General features: G+C 36.0%; 1 protein-coding gene across 1 annotated transcript in view; it reads right to left on the bottom strand.

Moving 5' to 3' along the window:
- The window catches only part of WDPCP (WD repeat containing planar cell polarity effector), a gene marked incomplete at both ends in the record, with an annotated part of 36446 nt that overhangs the window by 13083 nt on the left and 697 nt on the right, over nt 1–22666 (bottom strand). The window contains 6 exons of the mRNA XM_010152851.1: nt 2466–2657; nt 7044–7177; nt 10833–10947; nt 19584–19643; nt 19894–19964; nt 22401–22451. Of these exons, the coding sequence (XP_010151153.1) occupies nt 2466–2657; nt 7044–7177; nt 10833–10947; nt 19584–19643; nt 19894–19964; nt 22401–22451 (623 nt within the window). The remainder of the gene's footprint in view (nt 1–2465; nt 2658–7043; nt 7178–10832; nt 10948–19583; nt 19644–19893; nt 19965–22400; nt 22452–22666) is intronic.

Genomic DNA, 22666 nt, shown 5'->3' with positions numbered 1-22666 from the left:
GACATTCACTGATTCCTGTTTTTTTTTTTTTCCTTGATTCCAGACAATAATGATGTTTTATCCAAGCAATACTACTATTTTCATGTAAAATGTTGGTGTTATCTTACTACACTTTTTGATAAATGCTCCACACTGAATCAGTTCATGCTTCTCATTCTTCTGCTACTGATAATAATTTACAGGGAGAAAATTCCTATTATTGGCCAAATATTACAAATATTGATTTACTGTCATGCATTATAATGGCATGTAATGTTTTTATCCCAGGTCTATACCTGAGGAACACTACAAATGGTAAGGGAGTAGAGGCAAAGAGATGCAAATAAGCATGCTTATAGAAACACTGTATTTTTTGTGGTATCTGACCTACAAAGGAACTGTTGAGAACCTGTCTAGAAATGCTAACTACATTTTTGCTCATGTTTAAGCTATCAAATGACTCTCAGAAGTTAAAGGTGTGAAGTTAAAGTTCTCCTCCAAGACTCTGTAGGGGGAAAAATGCACCTCAGTTAATTGCAGATTGGGGGTTGCCATGACTTCTAGAGCTGCATGGTTACAACATCCCCCATCCGTGCACAGGAATTTAACTAATGCCCATAAGAAGCCATAGAGAAATCGGGGGGGAAAAGAAAAGAAAGAAACAATACCATATGTTACATGCCATGGATACACAGGGGAAGCATACAGGCAGAGTGTCTGGAGTTTTACACAGCAGCACTGTGCATCAGAGGTAAGTACACGGAACAGACTAATTGACAACCAGTAAGACAGTTCGTTATCTATATATGACTAAGTTTCCCACAGCCCTGGCATAGCGCTTGGTATTTTACTGACAAATACAGGAAAACAAATTTCATCCAGAGATCTTAGAACTAAAACATACAAGTACAGACTGAGAATAAAAAAAGGGAAGGCAACTGAACAGTTAAATTTGCAGGTCTGCTTTTAAAAATAATTTTCTTATATTTATATTACAATATGGGCTAAATTAAAAGGATTATGAGTTTAGGCCTAAAGGCTCAGTGAATGCTTATTATCATTATTGTGTTAAGCACCAGTGATGTGCTTGGGACTATACTAGACAGCCTCAGCCCTGAGCAATTTTGAGTCTAAAGCAGAAAAGGATAAAACAAGGTGTATTGAAAGATGCAGAGCAATGCTGTAATTTGGAAATCTCCCTATCATATAGAAAATGAAACATAGAAAGCTTTAAATTGACAGGGTGGTTTCTGTGAATTTCTTAGAAGAAATGAGTCTCTAAAAAACCTTCCACGGGAAGGAAACAAAAGGCATGGGAATTTCACTGTCAGAACCTGGACATGCAGAAGTCATGTTAAGAAACATCTGAAATGTTAGTAGGATAAGTTTCATAATATCAAACTGGCACATGGACTAGGTTGAAAAAACTTACAAAGAACAGACGCACATTTTAGCCACCAGAGCAATTTTTATATGTGATTGGGCATAGCTGCAGGGGGAATTGAGAACTGCAGGTGTGTATCAGGCAGAGGAGAGAAATGAGTCAAAGATGACCGCTAGTGGAGAGAGGTCAATTGAAGAGAAGTAAGGAAGGCAGAACTGGAGCTAATTTAAACTTAAACTGTAAAGTGACTAATGACTGAAATAAGAAAGAAAAGCTGTCTCAACTACCTTTTCTCTTTTGCTTTCCTTACGTAGAAAATCCCAAGGGGGGGGGAAAAAACCCCAAACCCTCACTGAAATTAGTATTAGTTATCAAAGTAATAATTCCAAGACATTAATTAGGAAAGCTGTAAATGTTTTAAAGAGAAGAGGATGTTGTTTATAAGAGCAGCTTATTCTGAATTACAGGGAAAAATTAAAATGAAAGAGATGAAACGGAAACATCTGCCTAAAAAGGTAAGGAAAGCAAGTGTCAGGAAGAGGGTCAGCTTGTAGCCTTGTTCTAACTTGTAGCTTACATTCCCACCTGTAGATGGGGAATTTTGACTTTCTCTCTAAGAAAAAAAATTGGTCCCTGACTCGATCAATAAATACTCACAGCAACAATTTAAGCAGCATCTGTGTGTAACTAAAGTTTTAAAGCAGATGTAAAAGACCTATCGGTTAACATTCTAGACAACATAAACTAATTGCATTAGACAAGCATGCAAAAGCTAATTTCTAAGATTAGGGTTTTCTAGCAGTATTCTGACACTTTTATTTTCAGTGTTAGCAGCTCCTAAGCTACTACATTAAAAAGACCTAGCTTCCTTGCTAGATTTCTCAGAATGCCACTTCTGATGTGAAAATAGTAAATATAACAAATAAGGTGCTTTTTTCATTAAATAATGAAGCTTGGATTTTAAGATTAGAATGGCTGATTTTCCCTTCTTATGTTTGTATCATATCTGTTCTTTATATCTACATGAATATGCATTTAATTTGAACAGCTATTTCTTTAACAAATCCGAAAAATCACGTAACAAGAGAGTTCAGCACTTTACCTCCAATTTGCCATGTGCACAGCCTAATAGCAATAGGTTGGCTCTGTCCCTCTCACAGGAAATAGGAGACCAAGGCCATGCTCCATCACTAGTTGCTGACCACCAGCAAATGACCATATCTTGCGTACAGTTTATTGCCAGGCGACGTTTCATCCTTCTACCTTCTGGTCCATGTATATCAGTATAAGAAATCTGATGGAAGAAAAACTGCAGGGAATATTTGAGGTGGTAAAACAGCATAGTAAGAGCAATTGGGAGCATTTACTTTGGATGTGTGAAAGAGAATGTATATATACACAGAGGACTGTGTATATCTTCATAGAGGCTGTCTGTAAATGTAAAAAATATCTCCTCAGACAGAAAAAGACATGCTCACACTTTTATCTATGGGGCGGGGATTGGGAAGGAATGTGAGTTAAGAAGGAATTTACTGCAATGACTCCAATCAATACCAAAATGTACAGTCATGGTTGCTTGACAGCATCGACCTACACATAGGATTTAGGCTTAGCCATATTAAATGACAAGTTCTGCAAAGCTGAACAGGGAGCTAAGGCTAGTGTTTAAGACATGATCAAATATTAAATATATTCTACAGTGTTTGAGCAAACATATATCTTTCTTTTTGCTCCCTAAATTAAGGAAACCAGATACAAACATCCACTTTGCAAGAGAATATATACTTTTCTGCATAATGTGGATGAGCTACAGCATCAGGCATAAACTTTATGCAGCTCTTGAGAATTGTGCCTCTTTCTCAGGAAGGATTTGTGGAATTTATTATTCAAACTCTCTTATTTTGGAGCATGGTTATTTGAAAACATGAGCAGTGCACCATCTGGGTGACACATGCCAAGGAAATATAGATTGCACCGCATTTCTGCTTAAGGAATTAATGGAAGGTTGATAGCTAGGGGAAAAAAAAATATCTTGCCATTGCTGGTCAGCAATAATCGAACCACTTTCTGGGGATTAAGCGCATGGCTAAGCCTACTGGCCCAGACACTAGCAAAGGGCAGGGGGTCTTCTTATCAGAGAAATGCTTCTGGAGCCAGTCTCACTACATGACAGATTGCTTTCATATTCCTGTCTGCAAGGCAACAAAGGATGGCAGTAATGCGATAATGCCAGAGTGCAATGGGTGTTAAGAACCCGTTGCATTTATGTATTGTATTTAGTAAATAATCAGGCTCATCCAAATTGTGATCTCACCACTCAACCAAGGCCATTAAAATCAAGGTTAATGCTTTAATAATCCTTTGCAGGTTTTTATATGGTCAAAACGAACCCTTTTCTATTTGCATGGTCATAATATTATTGACCTCTTCATCCCCTGAATACACATCAAAAGGAACTGAAATCAAAGTAATTACCAATGTTGTTCTCTCATGGTAAACATTTAACTCCTTGTACTGTCTCCTCCTTCAGTAAATTGAAATGGATTAAAAAAAACAAAGATGAGAAAAACTCGCAAGAGCTCAATGTTTTCAGAATATCCTGTGTTTTACTTGTCAAAACAAAGATAAAATACACATAAACAGTTAACAGGTAGCTGATAATTGAATTAAAGCTAAATATAAATAGTTAATTTGGTGACAACACATTTATTAGGATGGAAACCCACAAATACTTTCACAGATATTAATTAATGCTGTATTGCAGTGTTAACTGCTCATAACAATTTTACTTGTAATAACAGCCACAAATCTCTTGCAAACATTTACATCTTGCATGAGACATGGTACTTTCAAACACAGACTAATGCCATTGAGAAAAGGCAAATGATAATAGTTGTTTTTGTATTTTGTTGGTCCTCAAGACTGATTTGTGCAATAAGTCTTACTTTCTTTTTTTCAAAGTGGTATCATTTAGAAAGGAAGAGGATAGAGAAAGTAGTTCTTCCATTTAGGTATGTACTGAGTTAAAAAAACCCCAACTTTTGGAGAAAGATCTAACTGTAAGGAGGAAAGCATGGTTGACTTGTTCTTATTACTCTGGCAGTCCAGTACTGCCTAGCATTCCCTGCCAATTTTGCCCACCATAAGACTGGACAGTGAACAATGTGAAGTTGCTTCTGTCCAGGTACCAAAGAAATTAAAATGTAAATATGACAGAAATTTAATTACATCATTACATATGATTGTAAGCAAGCATTTTCCTCATTGTAAAGTTCATTGGGAATTTAAACCCAAATACTGCGTACATTTCTCAAGTCAGAGGAAGACATGACGGCTACACTCCAATTTCCTGAATCTTAGCTCCATATTTTAATCTCATGTTAGTTTTATACCAGTGCAAACTACCTTTTCATTCGATTTCTCTTGGGGAAAAAAAAAATAAAAAATGAACACTAAGGAACCGTTTTTTCTAAAGCATGTATTGTTACATGTCTGTACATTTGCAACTGAGGACCATCTTATGTTTCTAGTTACTATTGACAGTATCACTATGTTGACTGTGTCTGCGACCCTTCAGCTTCTGAAGTTTGACCAAAAGCAGCCATGAAGAACTCTAATTCAATGCAGAGAGCTGACATAATATTATTGCAGTAGTGAATAACACTTTCTGCTGGCTCACGCTGGTGCAATTTTGAAGATAATAAAAATTATATTTAGCTGCCTAACTAGCAAGCCTCACACAAAAGAACATTCAATTAAAAAATGCAAATGCCTTTTTTGGCTAGCAAGCAAATAATCCATAGTGATTCCCACTGATCTCAAGAAAAAGCAAAGTTAACATTGAACATGGAGGCGTTTCTAGAAGCTCAGCTCTGTCAGCAAAAACCTGAACATAACGATCCTATTAAGGAGTAGAGCAGATATTTCTGGTTTCCTAGGACAGAGAGTTTTCTGTGGATTAGGCTTTCCTTCTTTACCAAGAAAAAAAAACGTGGTAACTGTTAGATCCAAAATGTGCCCATCAATACCCAGAATGAAAGTATATTTTCTAAACATATATTAAGGTGCTGTGGCCCTCACAATTAAATGATGAAGGCAGTCTTCAGCTCACCACTGCTTCTTGATTAAATTTTAGAGCTATTAACACCCCCCATGACCCTCCCCCCCACCCCCCTTGTTTCTAAAGCATAAACTCAACAAACGCCATAGGCCAAGCACAAACGCGCATCATTTTAAACTACGTATCAGCTCAGTTCCTGGTGAACAGTGAACTGTCTCAAATCCACGTTATAGAGGTTGGATCAATCTCGCAAACACAAGCCATTGCTGAAAAGAGGCCCTGAACTGAAACAGCCTGGAAAATGTATTAGATATTCATCCTAGCAGAAAGTATTTCTACCAAGCAAGTTAAAATGTAATATGGCAAAACTTAAATTAAACACACCCTTAAAAAGCTTGCCTTGCAGATGCAAACTCCGTATGTGAGGAAGCAAATTACTGAGGGGTTGTCAAGGAGAAAATATTTGCTAGCGTAAGATTGTTTTCTTTAACATTTATCTGATCTGAAATAAATACAAACCCTCTCTTTTGCTTACTACATCTTTCTACCTTTTTTGGGCAAAGGCTTGTCTCCTCTTCATTCTTGCAGTGAATTGGATGCAGCCCCTTTCCTACTCTGGCTGCTTGAAGTTAATTGCCTTTGGCTGATTATTTTTTCACACCGTTGTAGCACCAAGCACTAAGGTCAGCCACTGCACTGATGTCAAAGGGCTTATGGTCGAAAGAAGTTATGTCTATACACCCCAATCCAGCCAAGACACTGTGTAATTCAACTCGAGATGAGCTGGTTTCTACTGACATCCAAACAGACTAGTTTAAAGCCAGCTCAGCTATCTCTAGACTACCTTTCAGTTACTGCCATGACTGTGGTACAGACACACCCATACAGAAAGGGATGGAAAAAAAGGAGTGTTTCAACCTTCCCTGTGTAAGTGGTGAACTGAGATACAGAGGCACCAAGTCACTTGCCGAACGTCACATACCCAGTTTGTCAGTGGTGAGAATTCAACTTCTGTATCTTGAGTCCTAGCTCAGTGGCTTAATTGTAAAACCAACTCTCCCAACAATACGATTACCGTAACGAGGGAAAATTAACATTTCTGCAAAGAATTACAACGGTCTTGGAGCTCAGACAGATGACTGAATTATCATAACTTCATGAGTTCGTGTATATCAGCTGAGCCATAGTAACCGACCATGTGTGCATTTTTAGCCCAGAGCAAACAAGAGGTAAAACACATTTGCTTAAATCTTTTACACTGAGGTTTACCATTACAGATTTTGCTTCATGCTTGTTAGATGCTGAGAATGTGCAAAGGGTAGTTACTGCTGCTCAGCTGACACAAGGTAATCTGTTAATCAGGGGTACTCAACTGTGTGTCTGAGACCTTAACCTGAATACAGTAGAAAATTGGATCCCTCTTGGCACAGTATTTTAACTCACTAACTCAGAATGCCATGAAATTTTTTTTGACTTTTCAGTAACTCCCATTTTTAGAATCTGAGCTGTTCTGGTCAGTTATATAAAGGTTTGCAATTTACACTGCTATACAATATCAGCAAGTACCAGTGATTCGTGTAAAGTTGCTGCAGTATTTACAGTCATCATTGACAGCTATACCTTGAAGTCCAAACAAGAGAGTTTTTCCAGTCTTTTGTTTACATGAGGAGAATCCATCTTCTTTGTAAACTGAATAAAGCAGAGTTGGTTATGCTCCTCAAATGACAAGATGATGAAATTGTCTGTAAGAACAGCTGAAAACCAAATAAAAATTGTCACCACTGTAATACCTGTTTCTAGTAACAAAACAAATTACAATGTCTCTACCGAGACATTGCAAAAAGCAATTTTTTCTAGACAGTGTCTTAAATATCACACTGAAGCCTCTAATCTCCTAAAAGACATCAATGTGTCATCCTGCCAAGACCTTCTTGGAAATGAGAAATAAAGCCTAGGGAGTACTCTGATTACATAAACCTGAATAAATTATCTCATATCAAGTTACCACTACATTCAAATATATGTTTTGTGTCCTTCCATATTAATTTTCATCTCGGCTAAGCCTTCAATTTTTTTTCCTATGGTAACATCCACCAGCATTTCGGAAATGCACCTAATACACTGTTGCTTGTGCTAAGGATAACAGATGCAAATTAGTACTTGAGGTGTATCTGGTGTCTTGACATTTAAAGGTTCCAGGTACTACTGCAGACACCAAAGAGGCTGTTGCATACAGTATTATGCTTTAGAGGGGTTATGAATTTGGTGAAAGCCTCACATGGTGGTACCCAACCAACAAATAACCAAGATGGAACAGATTCCCTTGGAGTCTGGAAAAGTGCAGTGGAATCTCCACCGTTATCATAAGGAGGTACTAGGCCAAAATAGTTCAATATAAATGCGAGTAACTAATTTGACAATGAAAAGTAATTACACAGTAGTATCTGGGATTTTTCCCAAGTGTTATCCAGTTGTTCAAGCAGTGCCCCCATGTAAAGAGATGTCCCAGAATGAAGTGAGTCATCAGGGTAACTAGTATCAGATCCCTGAAGAACTGTTAATAAGAATCGGGGTCAAAATAAAGCTAGCAAGCTATTTTCAGAAAGTAAACTCAGAAACCTCTGCTAATAGGAAAATGCCAAGTAAAGTGGTACCAGATTTAAAAATAAACAAAACACTGTGGAAAGAACACTGAAAAACAAAGAAATGCATCTGTGACTAATATCCTAGATTCTTAAATGTATTTTATCCTTAATGTATTATACCCTCACGTGGACTGACAGTTTAGTCTTACATGTAAGCAGTGAAAACGGGCTACTCAGCATTGCTTTGATTTAGTCTGATTTACAACCAGCTTCATTTTCCAATAGTCATGTACTGGCACTGCTCTGAAGTATCTGGTATGCAAATAGTAAAGGGTAAAGTTTAAAGCCAAAAAATTGCCTTTGAAATACAACTAAGATTAGCTTTTGAAAAAAAATATATAGTGATAATGGTGAGTTAGAAGCTATAACTGAGATCCTAAACACACATGAAAATTCAAAGCCACTGAGTATAGCATCCTCAATATGTACACAGTTAAAATATTTTGGATCCTCATGGACATAGTTTACATTACAGATGACCTACAGCACACCTCAGGTGCTTCTGATATTTGTTTTGCTTGAAGGAAAGAAAGTAGGATTCAAAGATCCCTGGGCAGGTCTGAATGAAACTAGCACTCCTTTGATTTTCAGGATCTGTGGTGGTTGGGAGCAGGAGTGGAGACCGGATTGACAGGAATGCAGCTATGGGCATAGTTAGGCCATTATTCAGTGAGGACCCGCATGCTACAGAGTCAGATTACCCTAAAAAGGCAGGCAGTGTAGTTAATATTCCATGTATTAGTACTGCAAGACCTCAGTCACACAAAATCTAGAAAATGAAAATACTATTTTCTTTTAAGAAAGGATTATAATATAATTTCTAATTAAATTTATTTTTATATTTTGCCTATAAATAAAAATGATCAGGAGGATTTAATTACAGGCAGAAGGATTATAAATGCAATCTTAATTCTGCATTTTGTCCACACAATCTGACCTTTAATTCAAATATTAAGAGGGCATTCTAATGACTCAGAATTACAAGAATTCAGAAGTAATTTTGGCAGATTGTAATCTTATCCATTTCTACATATACACAATGGTTAAATAAGAACTATTATTTATATACAGATTCCTTGTATTAAGTGTCAAATTTCTTTTGGCCAACTTTATAATCACAACCATAATTTCAACCTAGATTTGGAAAGACATGCAATTATGTTGGATTAAAGTTAATTTATTACAGGACAACATTATGTCGCGGTTCTCACATACGGATAGTTCAGTGTAAAAATTTGTATTTCAAACACTATTTATGCAGTTAATAAAAGCATCTTCTTTTGTTGTTGATGAAAAAAAACCCAAATGTATTCCAACGACAGGTAGTGCAGGTTATGCTTTTACTGAACAGAAGCATTTCTGTTTCACCTTTTGACATGGGTAGTAGCAGACATGGAGGTTTAAGAAATTTTTGAGTATGTGAAAATAAGGACAAAACATTATATAATGCTATTTATAGCAGTTTGAGTGTCATAAGTGCAGGAAAACATATTTGTTGCTTTACTATTGCTTCAGTTGTAAGCTCTTTACTTAGTAGGATTTATTTAATTGTATTTCTATGTCCTATTAAGCCAATATAAGGCAAGATATATATATAATTTTTGTTTGTTTGTTTTGTTGGTTTTTTTAATATTCTAAATAAGTTCTACACACAACTTCAATTTTGGTATAACCCTTGCTTCCATGCTTTCCTACTTTTTGTCACCTGAAAGTACGAAATCCTCCCTCTGGAAACAGAGGGCAGAAAAATGAGAGATGGAATTAGTAAACTAGTAACTTAAGCGAAAAGTAAAAAAAAAAGTTCAGACATTAAATATGTTCTACACAGACATAATTAGTTGATAAAAATAAGGTTAGGGTTAATTTTTTTTATACTAAGGATTCTACTAACATAGTTATATTAATACTGTTTTTCAAGACTAAATTACAATATACTGTTAAAAAAAAAGATCAGACAGACGCAGTATGGCAGCTTTCTTAAATAACCACGCAGATATACAATATATGTCTGGGTATGGAAGAAAATAAATCATTAAATATCAAAGCTAAATCTAGCACACATTCTTACTAAAAGCGTGTAAACTGGGTCTACTTTTTAAGAATTTGGAAGATAATGCACATGTAATTTGGCTCACACTGAAATCCCATATTCTTGATCATGCAGATGCCAAGATACTGACACCTGGTTGGGTTCTCAGTGGAGCTCTGTAGAGACACATTGAAAAAGCTATAGTTGCACTATAAAGCTGTTGAAAACTGGTACATTTTCATCAGTTTTCTTCTGCATTAAATTAAAACTTCATTTTTAGCAGTCACTAGTTAATAACAATAGCGAGATTCTGAAAATCCACAAACTAAATCAGAACACCTCCATGTAACTAATGTTATCCAGCCTTTTCTAATAAGTAAATTTTTTAATAACAACTATCCCATGTCATTAATCATTTGGCTAATGTTCGGTTCTGTCCAATTTTCCCACTTTTGAAATAAACATGACAAGTTCAAATGGCATGTTCACAGAGATTAAAATGTTTAAGAAACTGAATTTTAGAAACCCATTCAGTATTTGACAGACCTGAAAACTTTGATGTTAAATATTGTTCTTAAAGTGTTCTTAGTCCTGAGGGTTGTAACTATGGTTTTACATGCAATTACTCGTTGTGTTTGCAAGTCCCCAGTGGCAATAATTAGTCTACCTGTTGACATACTGTTTCTCTACTCTATTGTTAATGTAGGCAATTGATTTGCACGTGGGTGTAATTACCATCACTGATGGTGTCGGAGATGAGCTTGCCCACCAGGGTCCTGTCAATCACCACTTTCTCCAGCTGTGGCCCAGAAAGGCTTAGGGACACCAATACACCTGAGTGAAAGAGGAGCTAAATCCAAATAGTGAGAAAACAAGACATAAAGAATCATTAATAAAGCGAAACGTTCCAAGGCACATAATTAGCAGCTGTCCATTATGTAGTAACGTAATTTTCAAAATGACAAAAAAGACTTATCATTGATGTGAAGACGTCTTATAATGACTTGGAAAGCTTTTTCAATGAGAGGGGTGTAATATGACACTGAATTACAATAAATTACAGACACAAGAATTACAATTGCTGAGCACTTGAACAAGGTGCATGCTAAGTCCCCAAATGTTGCAGAAAATGCACTGAATTGCTTTGTTAAAAATGGAGATAAAAATTCTGTCCTGAATGAGTAAAGGGATGATGCTGGTCACTCTATCATCCACAGACCTGATTTTTTCTGTATAAAATAATTGCAGAGCCTGCATGAAAAGCCATATAAATTTGGGATTTATGTAATTTTCTATTATCATCACAGATTAAAACCAGCACCTCTTTGCTGTCCTTGTGATTTCTGATCATTCATATATTGTTTAACTTAAATAACGGTGCCCTACCACAGTAATAACTGTGGGCACCTAAGAAATCCATATACTCCTTGGCAGTTTATAAGATCTATAGGTTTATAGATACCGCTCAGAAAGAAGGAACTTAAACCATTGGACAGACTAATCAGAGGCTTATTTCAGAGTTAACTGAGTATTTCTGCCTAATTAATCTCAACCTTGAAAACTAAGTCACAGTACTTACCAACTCCTTCTGATGCTGTATTTTGTATGAGAAAGAGAATGCTCAGTGGGAGGAGTTATGATAACCATTTATTTTTGCATAATTAAACCTTTAGTCATTTTCTGAATGCAACAATTACAGCAATGAAATTCAGAAAGCAAACCCCATAAAATTCCCTGCCACACTGTGAGTTGTCCTCGCTCTGCCAAGTCACCCCAGTAGCAGGAGTACATGAGAAATGTTATTATAGAGTGTTTTCTTGATAACATGGCAAAAGATAAAGTCAGAGGTTTATAAAACAAAATTCTGATCATATTAATTGTTTAACTCATAGACAAACTTGGGTTCTACAGAAACTTTGATGTATAAACAGCAGAAAAAAATCACTACTGTGACTTTGGTCTACACAGTACTGAAAACATTCATTTTAGTTTAATTCAATTAATAAATTTAATTTCATTTAATTAATTTAATTCAATTCATTTAATACATTTAATTGTATTTTAATTCATCTTCCAGTGCCACCTCTGATCCTGCAAGCTGCTAGACTCAGTGTGTAAGTTAAAGTTTCGGGCCAGCTCTCATTGCTGCTACATGGCAGCAGTTCTGAAGGAAATCATTCTGGCAGCTAAGTTCATCTCCCTCTAATCAGTAAGAAAAAAAATCAGTATTTGTTCAGCAAGAGGCTACACCAGCCCTAAACTTGCTGAACTGTAATTCTGCCAAAGGAATCCTCGGTGGAAAGACCATTGCAGAAACATACAGAGGGCTCACCAAAGGCCAGAAATCTGGAACTCCAGATCTTACTTGTAACAGCAGATTTTAAAATAAATGTCTGTGCTTTTTAAAAACTTACTACTGGAGAAAAACTTGCTCTTGTAGTAGAATTCAGCATAAAAATCCCTGTCTGTTTTATGCTAGAGCTATGAGACAAACATGGTTGCAATATACTTTTTGTTACAACACATGGGTACGTAAACACCAGGTGAACTTCCTTGCAGTGAGTTCTACTGGACTGTATAATAAATAAAAAGTACTTGGGACAGGAATGTAGTGACTGAATTTAATTTGCCTCTTGTGCAATGATTTAGCTATGAAATTTCTCAGTTACATTACTATAATTTTGTGCTCTCTGTAGCAAAGAACAAGACAAGCATATTTAAATAATTTTTCTTGCCCTGACTAATATCTTTAACCATCATTTTTCCAAACTACCTTCCTGTCAATTTACAGTACTTCAAAAATAAATTCTAGTGATGTCTGAAACACAAACAAAAAATACCTTTGATGTGAAATGAATTTGTTAAGAACAACCATTTCCCATCCTGCCAGTCTAATCATGCATTTGTTTGACAAATATATACAGTCAAGGTATCAACATTCCCAGTCATTACAGATGTCCTTTAAAGTTTTGTCCTAGTAAAAATGTTTCTTGCAGATTTTATTAGAATCTTTCAAAACTTCAATTTATCCTTATGTTGAAGTTAGATTAGATAAAATCACAATTTATTTCCAACTTGATAACGTTAAGTCCACCAAGGTGTGAGGACAGTTAGCTACAAGTGTCTGAAGAACCTAGTTGAAAAAGTGAGGGTTAAAACCCAGAAATTGGCAAACTATGATGCAAGCAGCAATCAAGTAAAATTACATTAATACTCTAGAAAAATAAGTTCTAATTTACTAAATGAATATCAGCCTGCCAAAGAAGAGTAAAACACCTCAAATCCTTCAGTGTTCTGATGGCGCAGTCATATAAATAAACTCTCCAACTTGTCTTCCACAATGCCTTTGCTTGGGAGCTGTTCTTCCCTCAGAAAATGCTATTGTAACGATAGGTTGCTCCCATGCCTCCTTTCCTTGAAGGGAGTGAGAAGAGCATCCTGGACTTAACCTGGGAGAATAAGCTAAGTCAATCAGCAGTCTGTTTGGAGCCTCTAGGTTTACCTGACAGAGTAGGGATATATAATACCCATCCAGGTAAAGAGGAGAGGCAAAACACAGGAAAAAATGTGTTTTGACCTACAGATGGTCAGTGATCTTGAATGACTGCATTATTGAATGAGGCCACACGCTTGCCGTTCTGCTGACATCTAACAGGTCCACCCAATATGCTGTACAGACATGCTTGCAAACTCTTGGCTTGAGAACAACCAGTAAGGTTAGGATTTTTTAACTCTTAAACATTTCCGAGTGTAAATTCACTTTATGACCATACGTTCATTTCCTGGTAATGACATAAATCACATCTGTTACAGAGCTAGAATAGAAACCTATGAAAACTGCTCCAGTGTATGAGGACATTTATATGAATATAAAATATTGTGCTAATGGGTTTGCTTTATGTTTATGAAACAAGTCCTCTTCATGTGTACAGTAAAACATTCTTTCTCATTACTCTCCATAGAAGTTTGAGATACTTGAGCAAAAATTAAATTTTAATTTAACAGATTTTTGCTATAAAAACTTATCATGGTTGGTAACATACCTGTGCTCCACAGGTTTAAGTTCTTCTCTCTGGGAACTTTAGAGTCTAAATTTAAATTAAACAGTAAATCAAAGACCTTACACACTATACGGCCATGTAAGGTCAGTATTTGTTCCATCCCCCTTTAAAAATGCTCTGGATTAGAATGGGGGCTTTTTTAAAAAACAGTTCTTAAAGTTTACCATTAAATACAAGGTGGTACTTAGATAAAGTAGGGAAGTGGCTGAGTCACCATCCATGGAGGTATTTAAAAGACGAGTAGACGTGGCACTTAGGGACATGGTTTAGTGGTGGACTTGGCAGTGTCAGGTTAATGGTTGGACTTGATTATCTTAAAGGCCTTTTCCAACCTAAATGATTCTGTGATTCTACGATTCTATTATCTTTCATCAAAAAAATTCTGTAAAACAGAAAATATTTATGAGTTCAGATTGAAACTGCATTACGTCAATTCCTTACCCACTGAGTAGTCTATGCAAAGAATTTTACATGATAATAAGATTTGGGCGCTGTTATATATAAGCTTGCATAATTCAGTTCATATTTTGGTAGATGGAAGCAGTCCAATCATAAGTATGAATGAATATAAAGAAAATCGGGTAGTTTGCAAACTTGGACTGAACACAGAGACACAGTGATCCAACTCCAAAAGGTACTGCTCAAGGGAATTGCCTACCATAGCTAAAGAATAAAAGCAAACGCATGGGGCATTATTTACTCATGGCACAAAGTCATTCCATCTAACAGGTATCAAATTAGGGAAAGAAGCTCACAATAATGAAACACATCACAGATTTTTCAGATTGAAGTACTGCAATGTGAAAAACAGAAATCAGAAGACTCATCTCTACAGCTTCAGCAGCCTCAAGATGTTCCTAAACACAATACAAAAGCATGACTTCACACCTACTAGAAGAAGAGGCATAGCCTTTGTATTTGAACATACTCTGAGTAAAATGTTTGGTCATTCTACATGCTAGGATGGAAAGGCCACTTAATTTCTGTGTCACTGAGGAGCTGAATGTGAAGACTTTGATGGAAGGAATTATGTACTTTGTGTGCCAAAAACAGGTCTCCAATGACCAAGAAAGATGTAAGAAGAAGCAGAGGATACTCAGGGTAAGACTTAGCCCTTCCCTTCCCCAACGGCAAAGCACTCCAATATATACTTAAGTTACTTTTTATTAAGCAAAGAACTTAGTACAGGCTCGCAATTTATGAACTTCAGTAGAACTTATGCATGTACTTAAGCGGATTCCTTTATCCTTGGAAACCTTAGTCCTTCACTCCTCATGCATGCAGCTTAGCTGCTTATCAGCCCTTCTACCTAAAAAGATACCTGCAGACCAAAGCCAGGATTTGCTTCTATCTGATTAAAATTGTAAAAGAAGGAAAATATGTCTGTAAAAAATATTGCTGTAAACTGTTTTCCCTTACGGAGCCCAACTGACAAAGGAATATGCAAAAGAAGAGAATTGCAAAGCATTTCTTGTTCAAGCAGGTTCCCAGGGTTTTTCCCCACCTCTTCATTCCAGATTGCTTTCTTAGCCACCCTACCATAATTACTCTGTTGCATGCCTTATTACAGATGAAGTTATTGTTGTTACATGTTACTGTTGCACAATAATCAATGCATTTGTACTTCTAGCTCCAAACTTCTAAAACCATAGAACACATTAATGGCTGTGATCAAAAGCAACCAAAGGAATTTAATATGAGGGCAGTGTTCCTCTTAGTAACTGGTGATGGGTTCTAGTTTCTCATGTATTCTTGCCAGGATGTCTTGATTTTGGTATCAGATGTGCTACTGTATGTCACCATGTATCTCGCTAAATCAGGTTGCTTATGGGCATTGTAGCTGATATAACAAGCCATGTCAGCAAACACTGCTGTGTATCTCAATTCAGAATCCAGTTTTAAGTATGTCAATGATATTTTTATGTTACCACAAAACCCATTCATATACATATGTAAATTGCAACACAAATCAAATGAAATCAAAGTACTTTAGCAAGGAATACATACACCTTTTTCAATAGCAAGTAACAGATATGATTCACAGTTAGTCCTTGGCTTTTATACAATAAAATAATTCAGTCTTGGTATGTGTGTAATTCTACATAGCAATGCAAATGTAAAACTAAAAAAAGTTGGAAATCAAGTGTTTTAGATAGATCTCATTAATTTTTACTACCTTATATTATAAAACCAAACCTGAACCAATGACATCGTTTCATTGGATTGATTTCATCATTTTGTGGCAAAACATTCCAAAGAACTAGAGAAGGAGACCAAGAGGAAGGGAAGCAGACAGAGCTAAGTTGAGTAGACTCAACAATATTGATAAAATTAATTGCTTAGATTATTACTCTTCGGCAGGAAAAGACGAGGAGTAAATTGTTTAATTATCAACAATACAGTAGCATCTCTACTGTAAAGACTTCTTGTCTTTTTTTCCATCATACTTGTTTTATAGTCTATTTATTTTCCTTTGACATCAACTAACTGAAGATTACAGGATTATTTCAGCAACTCATCACAGGTCATCAAAGTTAGGGTTCAGAAGTACCATATAGAAATGGTGTGCATTTAGATCCTATTGGAACAAGTAGGAACAGAGCTAAAGAAAAACCCTCAGTCCTTTAGGGCTCAACTAAGCTCTTTTAAATAGGAGAGCAAGCTCCTTGACAAAAATCCCTGTACAGTCTAGGTTATGTTTACATGAACTGGCACATCATCTGTTTCAGAAGCGCTAAGCAGTACTAGAATGTATACTTAGGACTGCAAAAATAAAGGTCAGTGGATTTTTTTGCAATGAATAAGGAAGTAAATATAAAACTTCTAACACACTGTAAAAAAAAAAAGAAGAAATTTCGATGCATAAAGAGAAACATTAAGAAACGTAGAAAGCTGGGCCAGCATTACAGTAGTTCTAGGCAAAGTCTCATAGAAAAGCCGATTTTGAGAAATATATTCGTACAATGGACAAGATAATCTACATTCGAACTAAGTAGATTTTCCATTGAGGAAAATATCATCAAATACATAGAACATTTACTGAAAAATGAGATGTCAGCAGAGTTAAATATTTTAATTTCTATAAATGAATTTATTTGACACTGTATTGCTACTAAAAAAAAGCTAAAAAACTATACTATAATTAAACCATATACTGAGATTTAGCCCAAATCACTGAAAATCATGACAGAGAGAGTAGTTCTCTACATGCTGTCCATACTCTTTGTCTGACATGTTGCTTTCTATTACACTTGAAAGTTAATGCAACATGGTCTCTAGTTTTTCCACTAGCAGCTGCTCTGGTATCCATCCAAAATAGCATCTGAATACAGTAATGCTATGACCCAGATTGCACCATTATGTGACAAGCTGAAACAGTTTAACTAGTCTTCTACTTAGAACTGAAAAATAAATGTACAATGTCTTTTTCCAGAAGCTTCAGAACATTTGTATCCAAAAGGAAGAGTCCAGATATTCCTGCAAATGCTCAAAGACAGAGAAGCAGCAGAAAAACACACAGTTTGATATAAAAATTGATAGAAGACAGCTTTTCTGTTTAGACTGTCCGAAATTATTCATTTTTCTCTGGTTTATTTTCATTTTTTGGAGTGCTTCTATTCTTCAGGAAGACAGAAAGTGGAGTAACACAATTGTTTTGTCAGAACATTCTAAACCCTGTAGGAGTCTTCAATTATCAGCCATTATTGTATATAAAAAACCCAAACCATTTTGTTTTGTGATTGAGAAAGCAAAAGCAGAATTTAAGAACAGAGAAATTAATAGGATTTTTATCTAAAACTTTACCTCTGGCCATGTTATAAGATATACTATCACACATACTCTGGCTATCCAAGATATCTAAAAACCCTAAAAAAACACTCAATTTATCAGGCTCCCCCTTTACATGAATCAGTCCAATATAGAGCCAGATCTAACAAACTAAGACAAACCATTCTTTTTCTTTCTCATCTTGTACAAGAAATAAGTAAAGTTGCATTTGTCTCCTTTTTGTTTATGTCAGCCTGAAACTTAAAAGATACCAAGTCAAAAAACCAAAAAACAGTTTTATACAGAATTGATAGTCAACTTAAGGTGTGACAATTAAATTCTGGTAAGAAGTTCACTGTTCCAAGGTGTGTATTGGTAAGGAATGCAGGTGTATCTCGGTAGATAGGAGGGAAAGGAAAACGATAGAGGGAGAATGAATGGGGAGAGCAAATGAAGAGACAGCCAACTGGGAAGCAGATGAATACACCCATGGCTAATTGATGCAATATTTCTTAAGCAATTTCCTTTCCCAATCAGAACAATAATAACAGAAACAAATTGAGTCCCCTAAATTAGCATACAATTAATATTTATATCAGTTATAGAAGATTAACATTCACAGACATTTAGTATGTAATCCATACGTGAATGATACACATTTACTAGTGATAAGATCTGATAGGCAAATGTAGCTTAGATAATATATTTTTATTATTGATACAAAAATAATATAAACTATTTGGCATGTGAGGTATTTAAAATTTTTGCTATTCTTAAAAGACATTTCTGGAATTTCAGCAGTATAACGTTTGAATATTTAATGCTGGTCCTGCTGACACACATTCGGAACGACTTGAAATAGAAGAAAAATATTATGAATCTGAAAAGGTGTAAAGTTAGAACAAACTTTCTTTTTAGAAACAGTATTAGTAATATTTACAAGCACTCCCCCTGCCAAAGCCGCTTCAAATACGATGCACACCCCTCATGAACAATGAAGACTGCAGAAACTGATAAAATACACTGCATACGTTTTTCAGAACAAGCTCATAATGAAGGAGTTAGAGCACGTGTCATGTTCACATCTCCCACCTACTCTACTGTCCTGTCTTGACGAGGATGTGAAAAGCAGTTTCTTGTACACAGTACGTGGAACTTACATAGACAGAACATATGTGCCACATGTCACAATAACTTTTGTTTCATAATTTGATTAATGACCTAGCCGATTTTAGCGTTATAGAATCTCTCCCATATTACACAAGCAAAAAATAAAAATATTTGTGACAGGAGTGTAAATAACTAAGATATAAAAATGTAATGAAACACAGATTCCAGCCTGTCTATATATTTTAACTGCTCCCTTAGCCTGCTACTTTGAGGTATAGGATACTTTCAGTTTCCCCAAATAACAATAATCTCACAGAATCAGGGCTCAAAATGTAATTTTTCTTGTTGATAAAAACCAGCTTTTTGTTTTGTAGCATCTATTTCAGGTTATAAATTTAAATAAACAAAATCTAGGTAATAAGAGCCAATACATTAAAAAATACCTAACGATTTTCTGTGTTAACATTTTAACACTATTGCATCAACCACCGAATGACTGTTCGGCTCCACTGACTGAAGACTGCAAGAGCTTGTCAAAACATTTTACCTGACAGATATGTTTGTTCTTCCATTTGCTCAGCATACATTGACTGTTTTGCAGTAAGTCCTAAAGGACAACAGAAAACAGAGAGTGGAGTTGGCAGTACACTTTGTTGCTATCGGTTAACATACTCCTGATTTTCAAGTTTATAGATGAAGCATGCCACACAAAGATGCAGCTGTGTTAGAACAGCCCGCCAGACAAAAGCACATTTATCACCACTGGGAGAGTTTGATCATTATGAAAATCAAAGCTGTTGAAAGAGTTTTGAAAACCAGATTATATGTAGCTATACTTGAAACTTTCCAAAGCATACCTCTACCTCCTTGAGCGTGTCTCGCAGTTTGTCTGGTCGCTTGTTTTTCAGTATCCAAGGGTAATCTCGAGCTGGCAAATAAAAGTTAAAAAATAAAGAAGATAGAGAAATGCGTGTATGTAGGCAACTACATGTGTGTGTGTACCAACATACAATTATATATAATAAACAAAAAAGATCTTCAAGTTGAGTTTCTTTTTCTATGGAAACACAAAACTAAGATTTCTAGGAGTTACCTATAATTGGAAGGAAATGGCTATGGTTTCTATTGGTTTGTATTGTCAAATTATATCCTTTTGAAAGCTCTGTCCTAGGCACATTTAGCATGAAATATCCACACTAACCATGACTTCACCATGGCAATTGTGTACAAAGCTCTCAGGATGTAATATCTCACCCAGCTGCTAAGCACTTGCAATGAGAAAGCATCTCACATTCAGTATGTTAACTCAGACTCAAGTTATCAAATCCTAAACAGATACTATTCTTTTGACCTAGCATTTCATTGCCTAATTTCAAAATGCAGGCACTAACGTGTCTGCAAAATATATATGCCTGAATATATGCATACACAGAGGTATTAACAACAGGTAATTGTTAATACCATAACTTGTATGATGGAGTACAGTTATTTGTAGGATTTGTTCTTGAAAATTTGGTCTGAAGAATCTGCCAAGTCAAGCAAACAAGAAACTGCATGACTGCTACAGTCCTTTAACAAATCTATTAATGTTCAACAAACTATTGTGAAAATTCTGGCCTAATACATTAATCCTGGAACCAGGAGGCAAAGCTTCCTCTGGAGTTGCTAGTAATTGGCTTGTTTTGTGGTTGAGAATCAGGCTTTAATAACTTGTGAAATTTCTTCATTTAAAAGTGAGAGGTTTTTTGTTCATGAGTATATAATAAAGATGACGAAAAACTAGAACACACTGTCTTTTTAAAATCTAGCCTGTTTAAAGGAAACTTGATGAAAAGTTTTGAGCTCCAAGCTGTCTGTATGCCAACTTCTAGACTGAATGACGTAACAGTTGTGTTCAAACCTCTCTGCAAAAAAGAACTTAGAATAGAATTGCTATACAGTGAAAAAACGAAGGATTTCATGTATCAACAAAAGAGCACACCAACATACAACTTCTCTTTGTATTTTATTGGACTGAAGCCAGTGTTGGTGGAACTCTTATGATAATATTAATTAGGCATGTAAGATCACATTTTCAATGCGTGCCTTCATAAATACTGGTATATTTATCCACATATGCAAAATGGGAAATTGCCTGTACAGATACCAAACTATAGATACAAATCAGGAGCTGTGAATAAAGTTACCCAGGGCTCCTCTTTAAGAAACGTGCTATTCAGTGCTTTGTGCCTAGGCCACCCCTATATTGACAGCAACAAGGTAGAGCAGCTTGTGTTCCTTTGGCATGTCACACACATAAAAGATAACAGTTGGAGCTTCTGTATAACGGGGTTTATCTGGGCCTGCTTCTCTTTTCATACAGTCAGTGCCTGCAAGATAATGCTACGCAGAGCACAAGGGATGTAAATCCCTTATGCTCCTCCCTACTTAAAATCCTTTCTCACCTCCCCACCTTTGACTGACACACAACCCTCCACGGCAGCGGGTGTATATTTACCACATGGCTGCGTGCACCTTTACACCCATCCCCAGTGGGACTTCTAGATGCTCCAAACACACCTTATGGTGTTGCACATAATTTATCCTTGTGGAAAACATTTTGCCTTTAAACGCACGCACAACTCCACGTGAATTTTCATTATGACAAGATAAAACGTTAAGGCGATTCTTAACAGCATACCTATTACTTTGTGAAGTCAACTAAAAATCAACGAGATTTTTCAGAGTTGTCATGTAATAAAGTTTGAACATTAACAAATACTCTGAGCAATGAGAATGATGCAGGAGTTGTAAAACTTGAGCTAAAGAAAAGCTGTACTAATACAAAAATCTTTAACTGTGACAGTACTGCTGTGTGATAGCCTAAACTGAAATTGCTTTTAACCAGATAATGCAGGAACAGTGTAAACATTTCAAAGCTAAAAGCATTGTGTGAAGGCAGCTGATTATTAACCTGGAATTTGATTTTGGCTGAAAGTATTTTAGTTACAATTCTCAGTTTTGAGGCAGTTGGTATTCCAATTCAAGAGCCGATTGGGAAGAGGTTTATTGTGCATCTGCCGAGTAAATTTTGTAAGGAAAAATCTGGATGGTGGCTATTTTTGTGATACCTCTTGACAACAGGTTTGAGAAGCAAGACACACTACCATGCCTAGTGACCCAGAAATAAATAGATGGCAGATATAACAGGAAGGAATAATTACAACTTCTAAATTGTTTTGTACTGTGTAGTTCTGTGACCGTCGGTCTTAGATAGCACCTGCAGAAAGTGACATTGGAAGCCGTCTGAGGTTATTTTAATGCTTTTCAAGGGGCATTACCAATTGAAATTAAGACTTTGGTCTTACTCAGAAAACGTCCTTACATTCTGCTAGATACTGCTTCTCTTCTGAGTAACCATGCTTCATCTGTGGTGCTAAAGAAAAGGCGGAAAGATGAATGATATGACTGCTGTCAGCAAATATTAGAGAGAAGATTCATACAGTTTGATAAAACACAGAAATTGACAGAAAATTAAGACATCCCCAGTGCTTTCACCTCATAAGGCAGATACATTAAATTTGCAGTGAAAGAAAGGCTTATGCAGGCCAACAGGTGGGCCGGCGCTGCTGGGCCTCCAATCTCATCAGA

This window comes from Eurypyga helias, unplaced genomic scaffold (genome assembly GCF_000690775.1).
Source record: "Eurypyga helias isolate BGI_N326 unplaced genomic scaffold, ASM69077v1 scaffold35695, whole genome shotgun sequence".
NCBI classification, from domain to species: Eukaryota; Metazoa; Chordata; class Aves; order Eurypygiformes; family Eurypygidae; genus Eurypyga; species Eurypyga helias.
Note: the sequence above shows the minus strand (reverse complement) of the source record. Positions and strands in the feature narration are given on the sequence as shown.